This window comes from Ornithodoros turicata, chromosome 5 (genome assembly GCF_037126465.1).
Source record: "Ornithodoros turicata isolate Travis chromosome 5, ASM3712646v1, whole genome shotgun sequence".
NCBI classification, from domain to species: domain Eukaryota; kingdom Metazoa; phylum Arthropoda; class Arachnida; order Ixodida; family Argasidae; genus Ornithodoros; species Ornithodoros turicata.
The window spans coordinates 13,271,514-13,294,477 of NC_088205.1; the positions used below are offsets into that span (position 1 = coordinate 13,271,514).

Genomic DNA, 22,964 nt, shown 5'->3' on the forward strand with positions numbered 1-22,964 from the left:
TAACACAGACAAACAAGCATTTTAATGACACAGCACATTGTACAGTATGGTGATGGAAGGGAGACCCGATTTGCAACTAGATTATGAAAAATAGTCTTCATGTTGTATGCCTCTGAAAGAGAAGTAAAACCATTCAGGTGAATTGCTTATATTCGGGGCATAGTGCAAAGATAAAATCCCAGTGCTTTCACCAGACTGATCGTGACACTGACAAGTTCTGTGCTTAGTGCTACAGCTACAATCGTTGAATGTCTGCCTCAACAAGGCATTACAGAAGCAAAAGAACACAGACAAGCCGGTGCATACTGAGGGCTGCAACCGGGGAGACACAAGAAATTTCTCTGACAAATATTTCCGAGACAAACCTCGGAAGGGGATACGAGCTAGGTGCGGTATGAACCCATTTCCCCTCTTCGGAGGTTTTTTGGGACACAGTAAAACCTCGTTAATTCGGATCTCACAGGACCGAGCGCGCACACATCGCGGATAGGTGCTCACACGCCTGTCAGGTGTGCCGGTGTGAAAGTCCTCGAGGACGGCAAGAGCCTCTGCGGCTTCTTTGATGGTGCGACGAGGGTGGAATGTTCCGTTTCTCCCACTCACATTTGTCGTCCTATGAAGCGTCTGGTACGTTAATGCCTAGGGCATTGTCGACGATTTCGTCCTCCGCCAACGGTCTTGCTATGGCGACACCCTCGTCAATTGCAAAGTAATACAAAAGCTGCACCGCAGCAGGCAGGACGCTATCAAAATGGTGATCGTTGTCCTCACCCACGCCGCCACAAAACCACAGTGCCAAAAGCAGTTTCACGAGACCACAGACCAACACCTAGGACAGACACCATGTGACACCGATGATCATAGTGATGGCGATGGGTGCTTCGTCAGTTCACTTTGCCGCAGTTTACTGCCGCCGCCACTCGAATGGTCTTGTCAGGTTCGCGCAACTTCGCTCGAAATGCTTCTGAATTATCGGGGGTCGAACGAGGTTTTACTGTACTGCGTCCGGTTCATAATAAATAGAGCCTGAAGTTTTAGGGTTTTACCCGATTCTTCCCCGAATTTGCACCCCGAATTGAAGGTTGCCTCTTTAGGGTGAAACCCGATTTTTACCCGGCAAATTGCCCCCACTGGGATGTCTGCAGGAATGCACTAACTTACTTGTTTGGCAGAAAAATGCAGTTACATCACCGTTTGTACCAAACCGCTACAGTTTGAATAACTGAGCCCCGATTTCTCCCCGAATTTAGCATACTGGAAGTTTTTCCGCCCGAATTTGCATGAATTTAGTGTACGTTTATTTACCTGACTTTCACCCCCCGAATGTAGGAAAAAATATTTCCCGAAAACTTCAGGCTCTAATAATAAACAGTTGCTGTGTCATAGAAATTTCTTTTGTTCTTCCGTATCTCCGTTTCCAGCCCTCAGTGAGGTGGGAACCATGCCACAGTATCTACAGGGTACAAGGCATCTGATATTACAGGATGGATGTGTGAATCATACAAAAACGCTGATGGGAAGCATCCAAGATCACGTATAGACTATGCTCATTACCGATATTTACATTCGTGTGCAAAGCATTTGCTTCCTGGGAGACATATATTGTAGACTGTGCTTAGTGCCCCTCGTACCCCTCTCGAGATTCGTGTGCGTTACATTAAATATAGTATGTGAAATTTCCTCAAATATCTAATGATGCCTGGGATTATGTTCTTACCAGAGCAGTCTAGTGTCGGCTACGATGCTCCCGTTCTTTTTCCCGGTACCGATCTTCGTGGTAGCGGTCCCGCTCACGACTGCGATCCCGGTAGTCCCGTTCCCGACTCCTCGATCGGTCCCGTCGGCTGGACTTCTCTCGCCGGGATGATCGCTCTCTGGAACGTTCCCTCTCTCTCGATCGAGGCCTGTCTTTACTCCTGCAAACAAAGTAAAGCAGTTTAACACTGTTGCCTAGAAACAAATTTCTGCCCCCCCCCCCCAAGTGTCCAGTCTGGCTACAACAACCAGAGGGTACCTGGAGCAATAGGACTTTGATTCAATGCCGTGCAGGGTGTCCTGCAGAGAGCTGATGAGGATCTTGCAGCGGTCGTCGTTGGCCACCTTGGACTGCTTGATGAGGGAGATGGCAGTCACCAGGGTCTCAATGGCGCTCGCAAATTCACCTGCGTCGAGGAGAAACACTGATGCTACCGCAACGACACAGCCTGGCTACTAGGCAGCACCTACCTGCACTTGCATCTGCAACGGCCCGCGCAATGGCACTGCTCGACACTGTCCTATTTCTTCCCATTATCTCCTCAAACTCCCCATCACTCATTGGGGGGTTCATGGGATCTTGTCTGGAGAGGGAGAGAGAGAAATAACAGCACGGTCAGCATTGCCACACTAAACTACAAAGTGCAGAGCAGCTGCAACACACTGCTGGACTTGGCAGGGATCGCGCAAAAGTCCGAATAATCGAGCAGTCCGAAAAAACGAATTTCGCTTCAAAATAAACTTTACTAAGCACTAGTATGCTGGAAAAATTTGTCGATGCTTTCCTAACGCGCTCCTAGCTCTGCCTGATGAACATCAGCTTATATTTCCCGAAGCGACATTTCGTCACTGTACACTGACAGAGGCGCCGCCGTCATCGAGTCCGCAAGTCGGCTTCACCTAACGCATGCGTGCTTTAGGTGAAGCTCGCTTTACGGCGCTGTCACGCGACTCGCGGGCAGACAGCACGTGCTGGGCCTTTTGTATCAAGCCGTTGGCCAAAAAACGAAGAACAGACAGATCTCTTCGGAATGGAAAATGAACAATCATTGCCTATGAAAGATGAAAGTCACTGAAAAGGAGGCTTTGTTTGTATCTGTCCCTTCTATGTTGTTCCAGCCTCAGAACATCAGTTTATCTCAAATCATTGCCTATTTTTTTGCCTCAATATTTTAGCTGGTTGATTTCTTTCGAAACTAATTTCGGATGATACCGATATTTTCAGTCACCCCAAGAGAGAAATTCGCTGGTTGGGCAAACAGAGTCCGAAATATCGAGCGACGGGGCTGCACGGCGTCCGAAGTGTTGGACGTTCTTATACATCAACTCTATGGGACCCGCGGCCGTTCTGCGAACGAGTCAGAATAATTGAGCATGTCCGATAAATCGGTCGGCGACTGTAATTTGTAAACATGTTATGAGGATTCAGCGGCACTATTAACCTATGGGAATGAGTTCCTCAATCACTCTGGCGTTTCGTTAGGCTGTATGTACGTTGTTAGTTGTGCAAATGTGTCACACATGTTGCATCATTCTCTGCAGATGGCCCTACCTGCTGTACCACGGTCTAGTGATGGCCGCTAACTACTTCTACAGTAGTTTAACTATAACTACTAACTACTTCGCGATGGAGTAGTTCAACTACTTTTCAGGGGAGGTCGTTAAAACTACATCTGTAACTACTTAACGTTGTCCATCAACATCAATCCCATTCTATAGTGTTCTTGGACAGCTAAATATGAATCACAAGCAGCGATAAAAGTGAAGATTTAGTACACATGCACGGCACAATTGCTCTGCACCTCCGTTCTCATCAAACAAGTAGCTCAAGGTAAAAGTCGGAAGCACAATCGTGCCGTAAAGCTTGCGGTAAAATCGGAAGTAGTTGGTGCCTGCAGTAACCCAACTACTGTAGTTAACTACTCGAAATAGTAGTTTAACTAGTAGTTGCCACTACATTTCTGCAAGCAGTTGATAACTACTTTTTAACTACAATGAGGCAGTTTAACTACATGTAGTTAACTACTGGCCATCACTGGTATACCACCCAAGTGAAGGCTACATTGTCTGCACTCTTTCCTTTGCGTAACAAACATCAGACTCTGTTCTAATGAATACCATAAACTGCCCCATACCGCTGCAACCCAGACATCACTGAGGAACGCAGCCCTCACAACAAACTGCACAAACCAGTCGTGACCTCGAAAAAGCCGCAAAATATTTCTGAAAGAAAAACATGCAACGAGGCATGCGAAGGGATGAGTCGTGCACTGCTGCCCTATCGTTTCATAGATGATGTTAGTCACGCACACACACACACAATCTGGGTTAGTAAGAATGGCAAAAGAATTGTGACAAAGGAAGGGTGGCATAGGAGGACGGCTGAATGAATTCCAGGTGCCACACGCATGCTTTGTAGCCGCATTACACCATCTACGAGTGATGAAGCGAATGACAGGCTGAATTTTCCCTGCTTTCCCATTATCTAAAACAGAGCCACTTCCCCAGAGTCAACAATTCAATGCCAGTTAGTAGGACAAGGTACTAGACGAAAGCACACTTGCTTCTTGATGTCACGTCGGTCATGAAGCTCTCTACCGTGTCTGCAAAAAGGTTTGGGCAAGATCATATACAGTGTTACTTCTTTAGCTGCTCACATCTACCTACCTGCCCATAATTATATATTTATTTCTTTATTTGATGGTACGTTAAAGGCCCACTAGGGCATTACATAGCGGCGGGGGCACTTGCGGCTAGCGTTTGCATTTGTGAATACGCAACTTTTCTGCGCGAGATACGATAGGATTTTCTTTTTGTGCAAATTTCTGCTCCTCTCAAATGTGGAGAGGAGTTTAGCCTGTTTAGAAAGCGAAGCTAAAGGAGGTCACAAACGTTGCTGTTGAAAGATGAAGATGTTGCCGTTGCTCCCTGCCTGCTGTATAACACTGTTCTACGCGGCACAAAACAACACGTCAAATCCTACCCCAACGTGGCTGCTTCAGTATTTTACCGGGTTTCTCTAAAACGGTTCGCACTGTGGCTCGCTCATTGGCAAAATGAAACAAAATTATTTGTAGCCCTAACAGCACGTTTCGGAACTTTTTTTTTTTCCACGTCTTTGGATGTACAAATCCCAAAGCTATGACACAGCACAAATCAACTGTACCTTGAAGGCATCGTGGTTGCCGTAGGTAACATATTCCTGTTAAAAAGATCAAGAATGTGAAGGGAAGGAGCACATGCACTACGACCATGCAGCATGTGGACACAAAAAGACACATAATACAGAGATACATGCACACAAGACTATCTTGCACAGCAATGAAGGGAGATTCATAAATATTGGTCGGCTGAATCATGTATATTTTTGCACGTGCACAAGGCACAGCAGTCCGCTGACGGGGCACCAATCTGGAAGCTACGCCTACTGTGCATCGTTAAAAATTTATGCAAGGGGTGCTCACAAAATGCATCCATTGCCTCTTAACTAGAGCCTGAAGTTTTTGGGAAACATTTTTTTTCCAATTTCGGGGAGTAAAAATCGGGTAAATAAACATGGGCAATTCATGCAAATTCGGGTGGAAACACTTCGAGTACACTAAATTCGGGGAGAAATTGGGCTGAGTTACTCAAACTAACTGAACTAGTTCGGTACAAATGGTGATGAAACTGCATTTGTTGCCAAACAAGTTAGTGCGCATTCCTACAGAAATCTCAGTGAGGGCAATTTGCCGGGTAAAAATCGGCTTTCACCCTAAAGGGGCAATCTTCAATTCGGGGTGCAAGTTCGGGGAAGAATCAGGTTAAACTGTAAAACTTCAGGCTCTACTCATAACAGTGACGCAAAATGGCACAGGCATGTTTGGACATTTACGTAGAAACAGGCGAGTCATTAGGGTGTCTACCAAATCGCAGCCTTCAAACTCCCCGACTCTTCCAGGTTTTTGCTGACTCTTACGAGCCAATTCCCTGAACAAAACAAGAGGGAACCCTGGTGCCTGCTGCTACGTTTTGATATAGGTTCCTCGTAAAACAGAACATTTTTCTAGTATTAGTAAGGTTGCCGTACTTTTCTGCCTCAACAGCGTGTCGTATCGGCAAACGGCTACAAGCGGCATGGCCGCCAAACTACTGATCTGCACTCGCGATTTGCTGCAAATCGTCACTGCGCTTGTCTGTGATTTTCCTGACTTCAGCTGCCTTTTGCAAATCTCCTGACAATTCCGGGTTGGTAGACAACCTGGTCGCACCTACAGACTGCTTTGGCACGTTACAGTCCATAAAACACAAATCATCATCACCACACTTGATGGCAATGCTCTTAGAGGGTTTTTGTGTAATGACCTTTCTACTTTGAGTAGTCACGTTTTAAACTGAACATGCTGTTGGGCCCTTGAGAGCGACACATGCAACAAGCAACCGTCTGCACATGCCACACATAAATGAACACTGCTCTGTTCCATTATTAAACAAAAATGTTCAAACTACTTGCCGCACGTCAACTGTGTACTGCGTACTAAAAAAAAGAGAGGCATATGGCAACCACATATTAAGCATACAGCTACATAAACCTTTTTACATATCACTACAACAGCACCATGTCCAACAAAAGCAGGCTTATAAAAGGCAACAAAAAGCTTTCAGCAGCAAACAAAAAAAAAAAGAGTAACGATGAAAGGTAAATAGGGCATCTTTGCTGTGTCCGAGACTGCAGATAATAGTGAATTTCCAAGCAATGCTGTTCAGCCTTCTAGTTAACTAAACTAAACTATAACTAAATTAATTTTTTCCCTGGGAGACGAAGACACACACCTGTCATTGGATTGTCCCCGATAGTCATGCGTGTACTGCGACGGCGGCGGCCTGCTGTAAGGGTCAGAGGGTTGTGAAGAGGTGGGGGGTAGTCCAGTGTGCTGTGGGAAGAAAGCCGGATTCACGTGTGGAGCTGGCGGGGGCACGTTGGGAGCTGCCACTGCACACAAGAAGCAAAAAGAAAACAATTTCCTCTATGGCGCGTTTAAATCATGGAGAGCTGACAAGGATGAAAGGAACGAGAGCTGCTGAACATAGGTTGACAAAACAATTTTTGTGTTTCCTAACCAATCACCTTATTTCGGTAACAATGCTTTGTTTCGCTCGTGGCTCTCATTAGCCTTGACATTTTCATCGTTACCACAGAAAATACTAAGAAATGTGACTGTTATCACTAGCAGACACTAGATGACTGATGAATCGTGTATCCCGTTCATTTGAAAATATTGAGATTTCTAAATCAGTGACATTTTTCGAGAATCACTAAGTGCAAATAAAGAGAAATATCAAGTACAAGACACAATCTAAAGCAGAACAATGAATGTGCAAACAACACAATACAGGACGTTATGGGTGACAATGTTACTGCGTGTACCTTAGCCATCTGAGAATGAGAAAATACACTTCAAACAGAATAACACATTCTTGCTTTACTCAGGGCCACATTATAGCTGCAGTACAAAAAAGTGGCCTCCCAGTCATACACAGATGAAATTTGGGAACCAATTTAAAGGCATATATGAAACACGCTAATGATCACACGACACCGAATTGACACCTCACAACTACAATGAACAGCAAGAATTTTTCCCAAGTCGTATTTTCACAATAATGCCCCTTTACAACATTTCCCTCGCAAACATGATGACACACACTGCCAAAAAGCCAGCCCAAATTACAATGACAAAATGGCTGCCCCACACACACACTTGCACTCAGTGTCTGCAAAGGGGTGTGTACCTGGGGGAGGCAGACGACTGGGGGGCAGTCCCGGGGGAGCTGAGCCAGGGGGCACCCCTGCTGGGGCGTGTGGGGGTGGCTGAGACACCGGAGGCAGCGGATGCATACCTGGAACAGTCATGGGGGATAGCCTCCTTTGTAAGGATGCGCCGAAGACTCGCCCCTAACAATCTCAACAGTTACCTGGGGGTCTCTCCCATTCGGGTCCAACTGGAGGGGGTCCCCTGTGGTCCGGGATCAGGGGTGGACCCCTCGGTCCCCCGAGGGGTGGCGGAGGCCCTCTTGGAGGAGGCTAGTGAGGAAAATGCGTACACAACTCGCAGGTAAAGCCAATTTGGGTAAGGGTCTGGAATTCATCTTAATTTGAATCAGACTGATAGACATCTCATAGTGATCACGATGGGCACATTATAAACTTTTTTTATCCAATCACTTTTACTTCCCATCATAGGAACTGCCACAGATGCATTTAAGGCAAGTTTCACACAAAGCATCGTATACCTCACAAAGCACTGAGCAGATGTACTGCGTGAAAATTAAGCAGACCATTACATAAATGCTCCCAAGTCAGTTCACTTCGCACCTCCTTTGTGCGACTTGTTGGTCATGTCTTGTGGGAGGCCAACATCAAACATGAAGCATCGCATCACGTTCTTTGATCGTAGCCCATAGGGGGGCGATAATAGTGCTTGTTTCCACCGCAACACGTAGAGCTGCCTTAAAGGGGTGGAGAAACTCTCATAGAAACTGCATTAAATCAAGGGTCGAATTGTATTGCATAAGAGAACACCGAGGAAAAAAGAATTATTCTTCTACGTGTTGTGCTCAGCGAAATATAAGCTCCTCGAACACGTTCCCGTGCAAAGTGCAGACATCTCGGACCTCAGAGTTGCGTCCATTCCCATTGGCAGCCGCAAGCGCACGACTTCTTGTGCTCTGCCTCACTTGCGGCAATGAGGTCTGAGACGTCGGAGCCGCACGAGTTTCGGTATCCTGGGTGCCCATTTTCTCCGTTTCTATTACCCTCTTCGCTGTGAAACTTTCGATGCAAGTTCACATCAATGCAAGGCACCATTTGTTACGTTTATCTGGTATAACGTGTCGCAACCCCGGAAACGTCTCGGAAACAAACTGCGGGATGCTTCGTGTGAAACATGCCCCGTGACTACATTAAGTACCGCAGTGAGTCGTGCTCATCCATGGCAAACGAAGATAATTCTAGTGCAAACAAAAAAAGAAGGTGGCCCTCTTACCATGCGCAATATGTTAGGTGGCGGCGGCCCAGAGCGTGGAGGCGGACCGCCCGTGGGAGGTGGCGGTCCCTGCATGCCAGGGGGCGGCGGTGGCCCCACAGGACCTCCTGGAGGCCCCGCCATCGGGGGTGGCGGTCTCATAGGTGGAGGGGGCCCTACAGGTGGAGGCCCCACCTGCGGTGGGGGAGGGCCTCCCAGACGCATGGGTGGAGGAGGGAAGTCTGAAAGAGAGGCCCACCTTCTTGGCACAACTGTACGCAGCGATGCAACACAACCACCAGTCATAGGGTGCAGTAAGAAAGTGCCCTAACAGCAGCAGCGATATTTGCGGGAAGTGCCAACCGTCACTCAAGACATATTTTTACTGTGCATTCATGAGGCATAACATCAAACGTCCACACATGCATGTGGGTGAACACAAATGAATGTACGCTCCCCATCTACCCAACCCACTTAAAGTGCACAGACACGGTGGAAAACTGACTTTGCTCCCAAATTAGGTCACATGACACAGTAACTTGAGCATACCTCAGTTTTGCAACATCAAATAATGTCTTATAGACTGTGCATAGTCAATCCTTTCGAGAACCAGTGCCCTGCTGATACAGCATTTACGGTTCATACATTGCGTCTCACTCTGTGGCATCTGTCCAGGTACACTCATAACAGGTGACAAGTCAGTCACACACCTTTATTATTATACAAGGCCCTACAAATCCCTTAACGACAATGCTACTCACTCCCAGACAAGTTGCACAGATATGAGGAACAGCTGTTAAACTTGTCCGAAAAACATGAGGTAATGTAGAGGGAGGAAAGTGCCCAGGGAATAAAGAGTAAGCACGGAAGATGGACAATGACAAAACTATGCAGGAAAAGGCACACAAATATACACAGGTCGGAAGAGAGAGTCGGAATATCACCAGAAAAAAAAAATGTGCACCGCATGTCATAAAGTAGTTACAGCACTTGTGTCACACCATTTTCCAAGGAAGAGTCATCTTAGGTAGTCAACAAGGTGCCACCAATAAGTTCCCATCCATGCTTGAGAGCAATTATATAAGCCGCAGTGCACACTACATTTTAAGCACCATTCTGTTCTCTACACATAGACATTCCAAAAGCAGTATAGCGTTTTAAAAACTTCCATAAGAGGCATCACAATGTACGTACAAGGCATGGCAGATCCATCCATACCTGTAGGAAACAGATCACTTTCTATATTATATGCATAACAATTAGCGCACACACTTTGGGCAAGGGTACAATTGAACGGTGTACAAGCACAGCAGTTGTCAATCGTTTTTAGCCCCTGTACAGTATCTGTTTTAGCGTAAGCCACTCTGTTTCTTTTCCCTTTGGCAACTTGCAATCAGATCAGTGTCCAATATCTGCCGTTCGTCTGGTTACAAGACAGGGGCGCAAAAACGAAAAAGGGCCACTTCAAATACACATGGTATAAATGCGGACATAAAAAAAACACAATGCATTCCCCCTTCCCCTCACAATGCAGATACATGAGAATCACTGAATGCTAGGCATGGCTTTTTGGCAGACTGACAATTCCGGAAAGGCACACATGCAGCCACATACATCCCAAAGTGCTTGGTCCCACGACATTCCGAAATACAATATCCTTCTCTTTTATGGCTCCCGCTTTCTGTCACCACGTATTAGCAGCCCTCGAATTAATGGTACTCTATTTCCAAATAGTACTTGCACAAAGGTGCAACTAATGTGTCACAAGAGAAATGCGGTAAGCACCCCACAGATAAACCCCCAACAAAGCAACAACCAAAGGCCTTAGTAGTGCTACCTCATGGCATGCAATGCTCGCAGTAAAATGCATAGAATTGTTCCTTCGCAAAAGTGGTACCAGCGTTATGGAACACAGACATTCTTCAGACATAACAACCTTAAAATCTGAGAATTTTTCCAAACCTGAACTCGAAATTATGAGCAGGCATGTGTCAAAAAAGTTTATCCTTTTGGCAAAGAGGATACAAGAAACATGAGCATGCAAGGGCTGCAACACAGACCTACCTGGTGTGTACTGTGGAGGGGGCCCCTGGCCCATGAGCCCAACTGGAGGCATTCTGCCCTGACCTGGAAAAGGCCCATGCCTAGGTCCCCTGTCGTTACGCCCCTGTGGCGAAGGACCTCGAGGGCCCATGCGGCCCTGCGGGGGCCCCCGATTGTCTCCGGAATGGTACATGTCTCCTGCATAGTCAGCGTGGTGAAAACAATGCATAGGTAAGACATATGCCTGACTCTCGATGTGCGTGGCAGTCAACAATGCTTCTTGAAAGATGCGGAAAAACCAAACAACTGGAATATCTGCTGCGCTAGGCTAGAACAATGCAGGGCAGATAGCATTGCATTAGAGGAGATGCTTACTTTTGTCCATGTCTTCATGTATGAAAGGAATGGAAGAGAGAGAAAAAAAAAAGATTTGCATGTGCACACTAGATTGTAAAGCTTTTTGGAACAAGATGTCACAATTCACATCCGAAAAATTTAGTTCCAAAATCCCCTAGTCTAAAATGGAATGGCTCTTTGCAATCAGAGTTGGGACCACGACCTATAGATTATAACGACCACGTCATAATCAGCAACCCCTATGAGGAACCCGTCCGCACGATCCGCTAGGCGCGCTACTCATCCGCCCGTGAGATCTACATCATGCTTGGACAATGCAAATTTGATTTTTGAACATGCAGAAGTGGACATACGACTACCGTAGCAGACGACAGCAACCGCTTCTATGAAAACGCCTAGAATGATGATGATAATCAACTTTAGAAAGCAGCAGCTCCCATGGGACATCCACCGCTTGTACAAAAATATTAAGGTAAGCTGAAGTACAAAGTATTTGTAGAAGTTGAGGAGGCAATAACCAGACTGATGAGTAGCGCCACCATTAGCTTCCAAATGCGGCGCTGGGAAGGGGTGACTATGACATGGTCGTTATAATCCAGTAGGTCGTGGACATGCCAGCAAGTATGAATGGTACAACACACCTGGGCGGTCGTACTTGTTACCCATGAACTTATCGCCGCTTCCTCCGCGACGTTCATTCCGATAGAAGTCGTCCTCACGTGCAGAGGCTCCAGCTTTCAAGATAACAGACACCATGTCAAACAGGAACTCTCGCGCAAGAGTCATCCCATAACAAAAAAAAAAAAGAGCACCGCATTGCATATCTGCCAGCTGCAGTGACAGCAGGAGCACTTCTCGTGCACGTTTTTAGAGACAACAATTTGCAAAGTCACGCTGTACGTGAGAGACATTTGTAGGAAACTTATATCATAATATATAGAGCCTGAAGGTTTTGGGAAATAATTTTGCTAAATTCGGGGAGTAAAAATTGGGTAAATAAACGTGCTCTAAATTCATGCAAATTCACGTGGAAAAACTTCCAGTATGCTAAATTCGGGGAATTTGGAAATTTGGTAGAGATGGTGATGTAACTGCGTTTGCTGCCAAACAAGTTAGTGTGCATTCCTACAGATGTCTCAGTGAGGGCAGTTTGCTGGGGTAAAAATCCGGTCTCACCCTAAAGAGGCAAGCTTCAATTAGGGTTAAACCCTAAAATTTCAGGCTCTAATAATACAGGCATCCTACCTTGATTTGGTTTGCGACTCTGCATTTCAAAGTGATTTAAGTGCTGTCGACTACACGGGGTCACCACAGGGTTTTGGCCATGAAGCTCCCTAGAAATGTTGTGAGCAGGATTATGCAATAGAGCATAAAATGAAAGGCGAGATACAAAATGAAATACAGTATACAGTTAAAAAATGTCACCCTGTGTTTTACACAAAGTACAGTAACGTACATATGCTTTACACCATTTCATGTGCATAGTGTGCATTTCACGTGCATTGCGTACATATGCAGTGCAACTATTCTTCCAACATATACCAAACTTTGTTTGTGAAGAAATGTCACACCGCAAGATCAGCTGGTACTTCTCTAAAAGGACTGTGGCAGTGTTGAAATAAAACAAGTCATTTTTCACTTACTTCTTTGGAAGCTTATCCATGACAGATCGAAATGAGTTATCTGATCCCAGGGTCACAATACAAAACCTGCAATGGTAAAAAGAAAATGCTACTCAAGTGTGCTGGGGAAAACAATGCAGGTGCACAAATTAGAACACTTGAGACCTCTGTGTTACAGCTTCAGTTACAAAGACAATACACTCAAGTGGAAGTAATGTATACTTTGTAAAACATGTTAATTTATGTGACAAACACAGGTTGAGGACAGAGCACAAAGATTTGTCCATCGTGAGTAATGACAGTACTGAGCAGTTAAAAACTATATTACAACAACGGACCACGTTGTGGTATTAATGTCTCTCGCATTATCTTTCGATATATAAGAGACCCTAGTTGTACAAAAATGAAAATCCAGATAACAGCATGGATGATGTAGAAAAACCTCATCAAGAGCAAACGTCTGCAGATAAGAAAATCAAAGAACATTGATAGGACAGACTGTTAGACAAAAATTTCACGTGTTCGCAAGCAATTATACTGCTTCCTTATTTCTTTTGCAACTGGTGGACATTATCTCACATATCTTCGCGAGACAGCTGCTACAAAAGTACATACAGTCAACAGAATTCAGCAAACTTAAGAATTAGCAAGATAGAAAAAGAGCACAAGAAGTGGTCCAGTTACGGTTATGGAGAGTGAAATATGCCCGGTTGCAGAACAGGTCATCATCAGGTCCGCTATCTCTGACAACGTCACTATCCAAGGTAAATAAGCTTAGAAGTTATTACTGTCACAAACATTCACACTGTTCATGTAAACAACAAGTGTCCTCAATGTATAGCATGCGCAGTTAACAGCCCAGCCATGAAATGCCGAGATGCATGGCACCAAAACAGCCTCTGTCCCTATTTTACTTCAGGCTCTGCCACTGCACAAGCTGTACACTGCAAAAGGCACTAAAGATATATATTCATCTTAACTTACAAAGCACAGGATATACAGTCAAACCCTGATATAAGAAGCAACACTTAACAGTTTTTGCTCTAGCTGAGACTTCGAAATATGTGCGGATGACCCCCTAGTGCTCAAAGTTCACAGTCAAGCCAAGAACATGCACTTGGCATAATTCATCGTGTGGTGCACGGACTTGATGCAATGGCTTCATACACAAACTGGTGACACTTTTAGTAGAGATTGTGTGTGCATCATTCAACTTACAGAACATTACTAATATCACAATGCACAATGAAACCTAAGAATTGCATTTACTCTAGTATTATGTGACACAGTGGAAGTGCAAAAACAGTATCTTTCTTAGACAGCGTCATGGATTTAGTGAAACAGCCACAGCATTATGCGATTGTGGTATTTCTTATAATAAGGCTTGACTGCACTAAATATGAACTCGGTGTCACAAGGGTGACTTTCGGGCTTTCACGACAGTGACTACAAAAATTATCGCCGCAGTTGCTGGTATGACCAGAGCAGCTCGTAAAAGACAGCTCCCGAAAATCCCCAATGTGAATCCAGCATGACAACAATTCTACGAGTACACAACAGATTCTATCGACGTCATTGCTGCTTGAATTGCGTAAAATCAGCAAGCAAGAAACAGAACAGCAATGCTCCCAACAAATTACATATCTCCTGAACGCTAGCTGGTGACAACACACAGGGGGTGCCCTGCCCAGTCACCCTCCATTACAAAATATTTGTGCTCACTTCGAAAAATGCACTCTCGGCCAGCCCCAGCCAAAAGTCAATGTGAACGTCGCTGGACGTGTGACACTGAAAAGGGCTGCACCCACGGTCCGTGATCAGTAGACAACATTATTGCTCTTTCCATGGATCCTTCTGTGACATTTCCTGACATCAGTAATTAGCCTTATCTGACATTTGTGCAGCACAACATACGGTTTAGCAAATGTGGCCTTGTACTGCTGAACAACCCCGCGGTTCAGCAGTACAAGATGGTCAGGACGGTGTTAGGACCCACTCAGCTGCACGCTGATACCAAATAATTCTACTGATGACATTCGCCCAGGACAATAAAGGTGATTTCATCACAAGCAAATGCTTGAGGGGGTAGCTAAAAAAAAGTGGAGGGTGTGGGCCACCCCTGTGCGACAATTTACTCTAACTAACGTATGTCATTGGGTACGCTACAGAGACAAGATGTGTTAAGCTAACGCACCGCGAGCTTATTATTAAAGGTACCACAAAAATAAATACGTTATGCACGTACAAAACAAATTTTGGAACCATGCATTTCAACGGTGTACAATCAGAAATGAAACTGCAGAAAGGAAACTAAAAAAAAAAGGTATATTAAAAAAAAAGAAAGACAACAAAAACTAGTATGAGACAAGGAGAGCGGCAGAAATTAACAGCAGCATTGTGTGTACTTTGGACCTTCTCTCCCAACACAGGTACAGAGCAGTTGTGTGACAGAGCGGTTTGTGCAAAATCTTACCCCTTCGACTGGCCATTGGCTCTGTTTTCGAAAAACTTGATGTCTAAGACGTCGTTGACGCCGACGGAGTTGATGGCGTCCGTGACGTCTTGGTCGGTGGTCCACTAGAAACGATCGTAGGAAGGAGGAGGAGGATGATCAAAAGTGCAGGTTATAACTGGCCGTTGTGGAAACAGCACAAGACAGTCCTGGCAGCAGAGAAATACCACTGGGCGATGAAGCACCACTCCCGTCACAACATCCCAAACATTCCTTACGTTCCAACAATCGGACGCCTCTTATTATTCTGCCTCACGTGTTGGAAGACATATCTCTGTTTGCAAGCAGGAGCAGGGAAACAAAGGGGGTTTTCTAAACATACTCCTGGCTGCAGGCATAAGAACTACAAGTGGTGCCCCCCAGCACACGAAAAACACGCTTCAAGATCATTCATGCGATGTATGTGGTGACATGAAACTACTGTGGTGCACACCTTTCACAGGCACGTGGAGCTACTTCTCATAAACACACTAGTTCTGTTAGCCAGTTTTGCAAGTTCCATTGCTACCTGTAGTCATTAACAAACGTGTTAGCCACTAGTGAAGCTGAATCATGGACAAATGATTGGCACGCCACTGATCAGATAGACAGGGTTGTGCACTTCCAAACGCATCGATTCCAGATACATCGAAATCTATGCACAAAACACTACATAGTCTTGTTTTCCAACCAATTGCACCCAATGGCTACCACGCATTAAGACTTCATGTAAAAGCCATTGAATAATTTTATGCCCTACCAACTTAGCATCCACCATTCTCTAGGTGATTAACAGAAAACATTCAAGGATGCACCCCTAGTACAAAAATTTAGCAATGGTATGCTACAAACACAATATCTGGCTGGTGATTGAGATTATTCACAGTTGTGTTAATTATGTGCAAGACGAATGAACTACTTTTGACCTCAGCAGCACAGCATCATATTCCTACTCCAAGCTGCTAGTAAAAATGGAAATATGTAACTGTTTGACCAAGAAAGCACACACGGTGACTCAAACACCGAAATACTGTGACAAAGAAAGATCCTATCTGGTCCTTTGCCAGGTACCTCTGCAGGCTACTGCAAGCAGCACAGGCAATTTAAATGCTGCCAGAGGCAGCCTTTTCCCAGAACTGTGGAATAAAAAGGTTCAGAAACCTTTCCCCCCCCACACCTGAGAACATAGCACAGGCCTGAACTTTCGCCACATGGGAGCACACAAAATTTAAGAATTTTGTAAGGCTTTGACAAACAGACATGCCCAACATCATGAACAACAAAATCACCTTGCTTTGACCTTTTTACCACAAAGAAGCCCTGTAGAATACAGCCCCAGTAAGAAACCTCACTTACAATGTCAACACACTTTTCACAGAAAACTGCGTGCCCTAGCTGACACCATTCTGAGGTGGTCGTTCATTAACCTGGTGCACCCCCAAACATACAATGACCTATGCTTTCGAAACCGAAGAGGAACGTTATGGTGGTAATAGTAACACTACAGCGGTGCATCGACAGAAAGCTCCAGTGCATCAGAAGCATCTCGCAATCACTCTACCAAATGGGATCAACCATCATGTTACAGGGCAACGATAGCTGTCTCTATGATACCAATTCCATACAGTGCTTCTGAACCAATAATTCGCAAATTTTGAAGCGATTTTATACAGTAACTGTATGGCAAAATAACAACCCATTTCCTACACACCTATTCAAGCTATCCACCACCCTTAAGCTCCATGTGTAATTGTCAATTTGTTGCAGCAACAGCGAAAAGAAAGGGGCGAAGATAGGAAACACTTCTGTACAACCTTCACCAAAAATTACATTTCAATCTGTATGACATGCAACTAGGCCACAATGTCTGCACCAAATGCAGTGTAATAGTTTCCCTGCCCAAAACATTTGTTAACACATACTTAGCCTGCACATGAACCCCCAACAAAAACTTTCTGAGCATTACTTTGGAGACCACCATCAATGTATTCGCACATCCTACCAAAGCCAAGAGCTTTTTTTTATTTTTTCCTTCGCTACAGCTGATAGGCCCAAACTTACAAAAGGTATAAGTGAACAAGAAATTAAAATATGTAAAAGAATCAGATGGCTGAACCTGTTTAAATAATTAAACATTCATATTTTGAGGGAAGAACAAGAAAAACACGATGCAAAATCTTTAGCACAAATTAGATAAAACACAAAATTCAATGCTTTAATTCTACCACATGAAGGACATCCGGCCAATTGAGAGTCAAATAAAAGTGAGCTACTTGGACAAAACCACGATGCTTGCATGATGCATTGCTAGCAAGCATGACAAAAGTAGTGCGCGTCGCTCTGCATCAGCCCTGCTACTGTAGTAAGCGTACAATATTGTCGCAACTTGTGTTTGTCTCACAAGCGTCAAACCAAATTGCCTCGACAGTATCGAAGTCAATAACCAAAAATTGCCCTCTTATGAATGGAACATGCTGCAAACACTTCCTAGATTCCGCACTCCTCAAAGGGACAGTTCGCTCTCCAACCATCGATGCACAGATTTTGTTTCCACAGATTGTGCGTTTCTTAGATTTACCGAATCCCTGTCTCATGACTTTGCGGTATAATTTACAATCAACATTATAAATCACTGGAGTTCGCACAGCTGGAAATTCCCGTGCAGCAAGACATCGGTGTGACCACATGAATAGAGGAAGAGGAGGAAGAGGAGGAGGAGGAGGAAGCGTGGGAGAGGAGAGGGAGAGGAAGCGTGGGAGAAGTATTTTGAGAGGATGGTTTTCTTCTCCCAAATACACTACCAAAGGTATGATTCAAGGGGGTTCTAACCCCCTGAAACCCTTTGGCTATGCCACGGCGCTCACATGTGGCCACCTTGGCTAACACCATGGAAGCATCATGCAAGCTGATAAGGGGGAGGGTCCTCCCACTTACTCCAATCACTGGTGCTGGCGCAGTGCCAGCTCCAACGGCAAAATAGAGCTATAACGGAATCAAATACCGGTCCCAGTTATGCTTATTTTAATTACGTTAGGGAGCGAACTATCCCTCTAAAGGTAAGGTCTGGCTCCTTCAGGTCATATGCAGTTTACCCCCATTCAGTTTGGCCAGATGCAAACTGTCTTTTGCTGGCTCCAGTGGAACAGAAAGAGCATAGAAACAAAGCAAACTGTACTGCTTGCAAAGTACGTGCAGCAATACATCCGCAGAGAATCGTTTCACCAAGCGACACTGTAGTTCTGCTCAACCTGGGAATGACACTGTAGGTGCATGTTTTTCTCCTCATACTGAGCAGCTGGAAGGCAACATATCGTTTCAAAATGTGGTACAGCTTGGGACGTAAGTTTACGGAACACCGGGGTGTCGCGTTTAACTATTGGAGCGACACCCTGGCAGCAAACTGGAGAGGACACACCTACTGAGAGATGGACTGATCACCTGTCTCTTATTCAATCTCTTCCCGAAGGAAAACTGACGGCCATTCCAATAAAGAAATATCTCAGTTCCGTAAACTTTTGTCCCAAGCTGTACTTCCTTCGAGCCTTTCTGACGTCTCACCACAGCTATTTTACAGCTAAGAAAGTAATACAAAATGTTTCCTACAATATCAGAGGTGCAATTCCCAGCCTTAATGAGTCCGTTCCACAGTTGGACACAAAAGAGATGAGCATTTCCACATCCAATCATAATGTAGATGTGACACGCTGTAATGCTGACCAAAAACCTTTTCTCGTTTAACCTGATCAAGCCTGAATGGTAACATCAGATAAAATACTGCAGCATTTTTAACCTGCTGAAGGGCATTAAAACCCGAAAAAGTCAGACCCAGCATAAACATGGTCATAGTACTACAACAGCTTTGTGTGGACACTCGTGTGTTTCTTAGTGGTATGTTGAGATGCAACAACGTAAAACGGTATAAACAGAACTAGAAAAGACGTCCACACGTGCACTCAACGGCAGTATCCTGACAAAGGATTTATGTGATGTGCATTCAACTTTTTGTGCCTTACGAGCATTACTAATGTGTATTCCACCAAAAGCTGGCTCTGCAGTGGGGCTAAAGTTACACCAAGTTTCGTACTCGCAGTGATATTCACACAGATTAAAAACAGCCTGAATGCAGTCCTGTGTGCCAGTTGAGCAACAAGAAAGTTAATCCTACAACTCCTTTTATGGATGCCAATGAGAGGCGCAACAGTGAAGAGCTGTGGTTCTTAGAGTCACTAAATAAGCTACGCTTCAGAGTATCGACACTGAGTTCCAAGAGCGAGCATGCGCCATATTGTTTCGGCACCACGCTACCCACACGCACGTGCAATGCGCACTTTAGCGCACGATGCCATCTGTCGTGCGCGGGTGAAATGTACCTTTCGTTTGCAAGCACCAGTTTCGCGGCCTTGAGCTCACCTTGACATCCTCGGGATGCTCTGATTGGCAATACATGGATTATCGCACAACAATCATACACGCTTCTCTGTCCCACAGGGAGCATTATGTTAGCCGTCTTTGATCCTCAAATGGGGATGATACCGGTGTTATGCCGAAACAAGATGGCGCTCCTACTCTCCCTTGGACCTCAGTGTCGATACTCTGAAGTGAAGCTTATCCAGTGACTCTAGTGGTTCTCATACGGGAGCTGCTCAGAGCTTGCTCCGCCTCGAGTAAACCGGGAGAGTTACATTAAATAGTGCACGTTGATAAGCACCATGAGGTGGCTCGCTCTGGTCAGGACTGTTGTTGATGGGTTAAGGCAGTGATTCTCAAAGGGGGTCCGCGAAGACATTTCCAATGGTCCGCGAGACTCTTGCTCATCAGTAAAATGAATTATGCCACCAGAAGAAGTACTAAATTGGCCGCGCGCGCGCGCTGAGTACGTACCAGCGGCTGTGTGTGAGGAGCAGCAGAAGCATCGTCAGCATGTTACAAGAAGAGGGCAATCTAAGACCCCTGTGATTGGTCATGGTCTGTTGACGCTGCGCATCATATGACTGTCATCTTCCCTGGTTACGTTACGTGTCTGCCAAGAATTGTGTATGACCATGACCGACTACCATTCCTAGTCGCACAATCTCGGCAGTACAGCTTATGTCGCCATTTTCGACAACACGTGCATGTGAATATGCCTTTTCGAAACCTACATGCCCAAAAAGCAAGTGCAGAAATCGCCTGTGTCAGACACGCGCCTTTGTAAGGGGATTCCACCACCTATCAATGCATCCTCTGAGAACCACTGGGTTAAGGCATCCCCTACCTTGCCCGCACTGCACTGCCAACTTGAGGTGGAACAGATAATACTACTCACACAAAATACTTGCTCCGATACCAAACCACGTAGCTAACACATTGTGTATTTGAGACACAAAAATGTGCATATCATGCAATGCACCTTTCAGTTACACCAGTTCCAGAAACCTTTTCCAAAGATTGCTACACATTTCATGCAGCACGTTAAGCAAGCAAACCCGAAATGCTGAACACTGGCTAAAAAAAAATAAAAAAATCTCAAACTGCTGGATCAATGTGCAACAAAATACCAGTGACCACCAATAACCCGAGTAGCAACTATTCACACAGAAAAACATTGAGGCAACATGATCAGAAATGACTACAAGAACAGCAGAAAGAAAACACAGCAGTCACACTATATGACAGTGACACATGATGTCTTAAAACTTACCCATGTTAAGTTCCCAATATATATAGCCACCCTCTTTGCAGGTGCATGATGGTTGTTGGTACCCTGGTGAGATACATTAACCTGCACCACAGAATGACAAATACAATTATGGCTGTCCACACTGTGGGCACTCAAATAATGAAGACAGAAGGGGTCAACGTACCATTCGCTTTGGAACAAAATATTAAGAATACATTACATTCTGATCATTAGAGACAAGTAGTGAATTTGACAACAAAAATTTTACATACCATGCGCTTTGGAACAAAAGAGTGATTCGTATAGTAGCTTTTACTCTCTGCTCAAAGGGCGTATTAAGAAGAATGTGCGAGAGACTTACCTCTTCGTGGCTGCCGTCATTTGAGGGAGCTGCAATGACGTCGTCATAAAGGTCCACATTGGCATCATGGTCATTGTAATTCTCCTGCGGAAAGATGCAGATGTGTTGTGTTGAGGCTGCGACTACACTATACACAAAATGACTAACACTGCAATTTTGCAGAGGGCAATTCTAGAGGATTCCAGCTGCACTTCTTTTGCCCTCATTTAACAATATAGGCATGGTAGGTCTCAAGCGGCTAAGCAATCACCTTAGATCCTGCACCTTCGTAGGAGCAGGGCCCCCACATAGGCTAGGGACTCCGGAACTTCGATGAATGAGCTTGTTTGTTTGCCTTATTTCTATGGTTTACAAATAGTCCAAAGGCCCAAAGTTTGAACGTAATTATGCCAAATACATGTTTTGTACCTGTTCGTGTCCAGTCAAGGCAAGTGGAGAAGAGGTACAGCACCCCGCACCTGCTCTGTATCTCGCTCGCGTATTTGCATGCATGTGAAACACTTTGAGACCGTTGTACTTGTGCAGGGAAGTACACATATTCTTTTACATGGTTATCGAAGTGCAAGCCGAAATGATCAAGTTATCGTAGCCGAAGACCGCCTGAGAAAGCACAGGCAGTTCAGGCAAGAAAAGTACCACGTACGCATCACGGGCATGTCGTCAACAAAAAACAGAAGAAGAAGACTGCATTGCTCATGAGATAGCGCAAGGCCACAGTGATGGCCACACAGAAGCCGATGCGCCGTCACAAACAGTCGAAATTTCAGCGGCAGAAATTGAGTGCAAACATAATACAGTCATGACAAACATTTGCCGTCTTCAACTCTCAGTGCGCTAAGAAGCATGAATGCGAACAACATGGAAAGTAGAGGATGGATCGCTAGGCCTATCCTTGCACAATGGTGAAGCAGGAACACAACTGTCGATATTTTGCGGCAGCATGCATCCCAGAAACATAAAATCACCAAACAATGCCCTAAGAGACCTAGCCTTCAAAACGTGTGTTTAACGATCTTATTACGTCTTCTTACCTGATTAAAGTCTTGTTCTAAATCGTCAGCGTACAAATCAATATCCACGCCGTCAGCCATTTTGTTACGTTTCGTCAAAGCAAAATATAAACGAACGGTGGCGCCACCAAATCAACGACGTGGAGTGGATGTATGGTGGCTATATTCATTCGGTGTAAGTGGTGGAAGCGTGGAGCACCTGGAGCACCCGTGGACCCTGTGTCATCATCACAGGTGGCGGTGTGCGAGCGGATTCGCGGAACGAGGAGTCGGGAGGAGTAGCAAAAAAACAAAACTCTGCCTGGGCAATAGCTATGCCGTGGCCAATTCTGCAGAGCGAGAAGAGGGCTTGAAGCTGAAGAACTTGAAGTTCTGGCGCAGGAGGGGATGACGGAGACACAAACGGAACAAAGCTTGCAAGGGGAAATGATAACGAAAGGAAAGTTAGGTAGCAAGCGAGCTGGTGGTGACGGTGGTCGTCACAACCAGCTCGCTTGCTACCTAACTTTCCTTTCGTAGGAGTAGCAAGCCTACCTCTGTGAGGCCGACAACGGCGAGCCCTTTCACCAACACCGCCACCACCATTTACATGGCTGACCTCTCTCAGCACCTTTCAAGCAAGCAAGGAGAAAATGCATGGAACAGCTGATACCGGCTATGGC

The 22,964-nt window shown here is 45.2% G+C and overlaps 1 protein-coding gene across 10 annotated transcripts; it reads right to left on the reverse strand.

Annotated features, from left to right (window-relative positions):
* On the reverse strand, window positions 1-22,427 carry LOC135394072 (cleavage and polyadenylation specificity factor subunit 6-like). Of its 10 annotated transcripts, XM_064624542.1 has the most exons (21): window positions 22,324-22,427; window positions 21,293-21,376; window positions 20,953-21,033; window positions 15,255-15,358; window positions 12,803-12,868; window positions 12,405-12,493; window positions 11,801-11,893; window positions 11,178-11,189; window positions 10,824-11,009; window positions 9,954-9,977; window positions 8,781-9,001; window positions 7,711-7,819; window positions 7,528-7,635; window positions 6,568-6,727; window positions 6,248-6,271; window positions 4,922-4,957; window positions 4,320-4,358; window positions 2,227-2,339; window positions 2,015-2,162; window positions 1,718-1,916; window positions 1-112 (listed from the first exon to the last, which is right to left on the reverse strand). In XM_064624542.1, the coding sequence occupies exons 1-20, from the start codon at window positions 22,381-22,383 to the stop codon at window positions 1,727-1,729; spliced, it is 1,947 nt and encodes a 648-aa protein (XP_064480612.1). In that variant the 5' UTR covers window positions 22,384-22,427; the 3' UTR covers window positions 1-112; window positions 1,718-1,726. The 10 variants fall into 10 exon arrangements, with proteins under 10 accessions (XP_064480612.1, XP_064480614.1, XP_064480613.1 ...); XM_064624544.1 differs by lacking the exon at window positions 11,178-11,189 and having other exon boundaries at window positions 10,824-11,000; XM_064624543.1 differs by lacking the exon at window positions 11,178-11,189.
* Window positions 22,428-22,964: the final 537 nt, after the last annotated feature.

Bases quoted from the DNA above. Each gene is read 5' to 3' on its own strand.
- LOC135394072 (XM_064624542.1), bottom strand. From the start codon at position 22,383: ATGGCTGACGGCGTGGATATTGATTTGTACGCTGACGATTTAGAACAA. The intron at 15,359-20,952 runs GTAAGTTTTAAG...GATCGTTTCTAG, and splicing joins ATATTGGGAACTTAACATGG to TGGACCACCGACCAAGACGT. The intron at 9,002-9,953 runs GTACGTACATTG...CCTCTCTTTCAG, and splicing joins GGATGGATCTGCCATGCCTT to ACTTCCCTCCTCCACCCATG.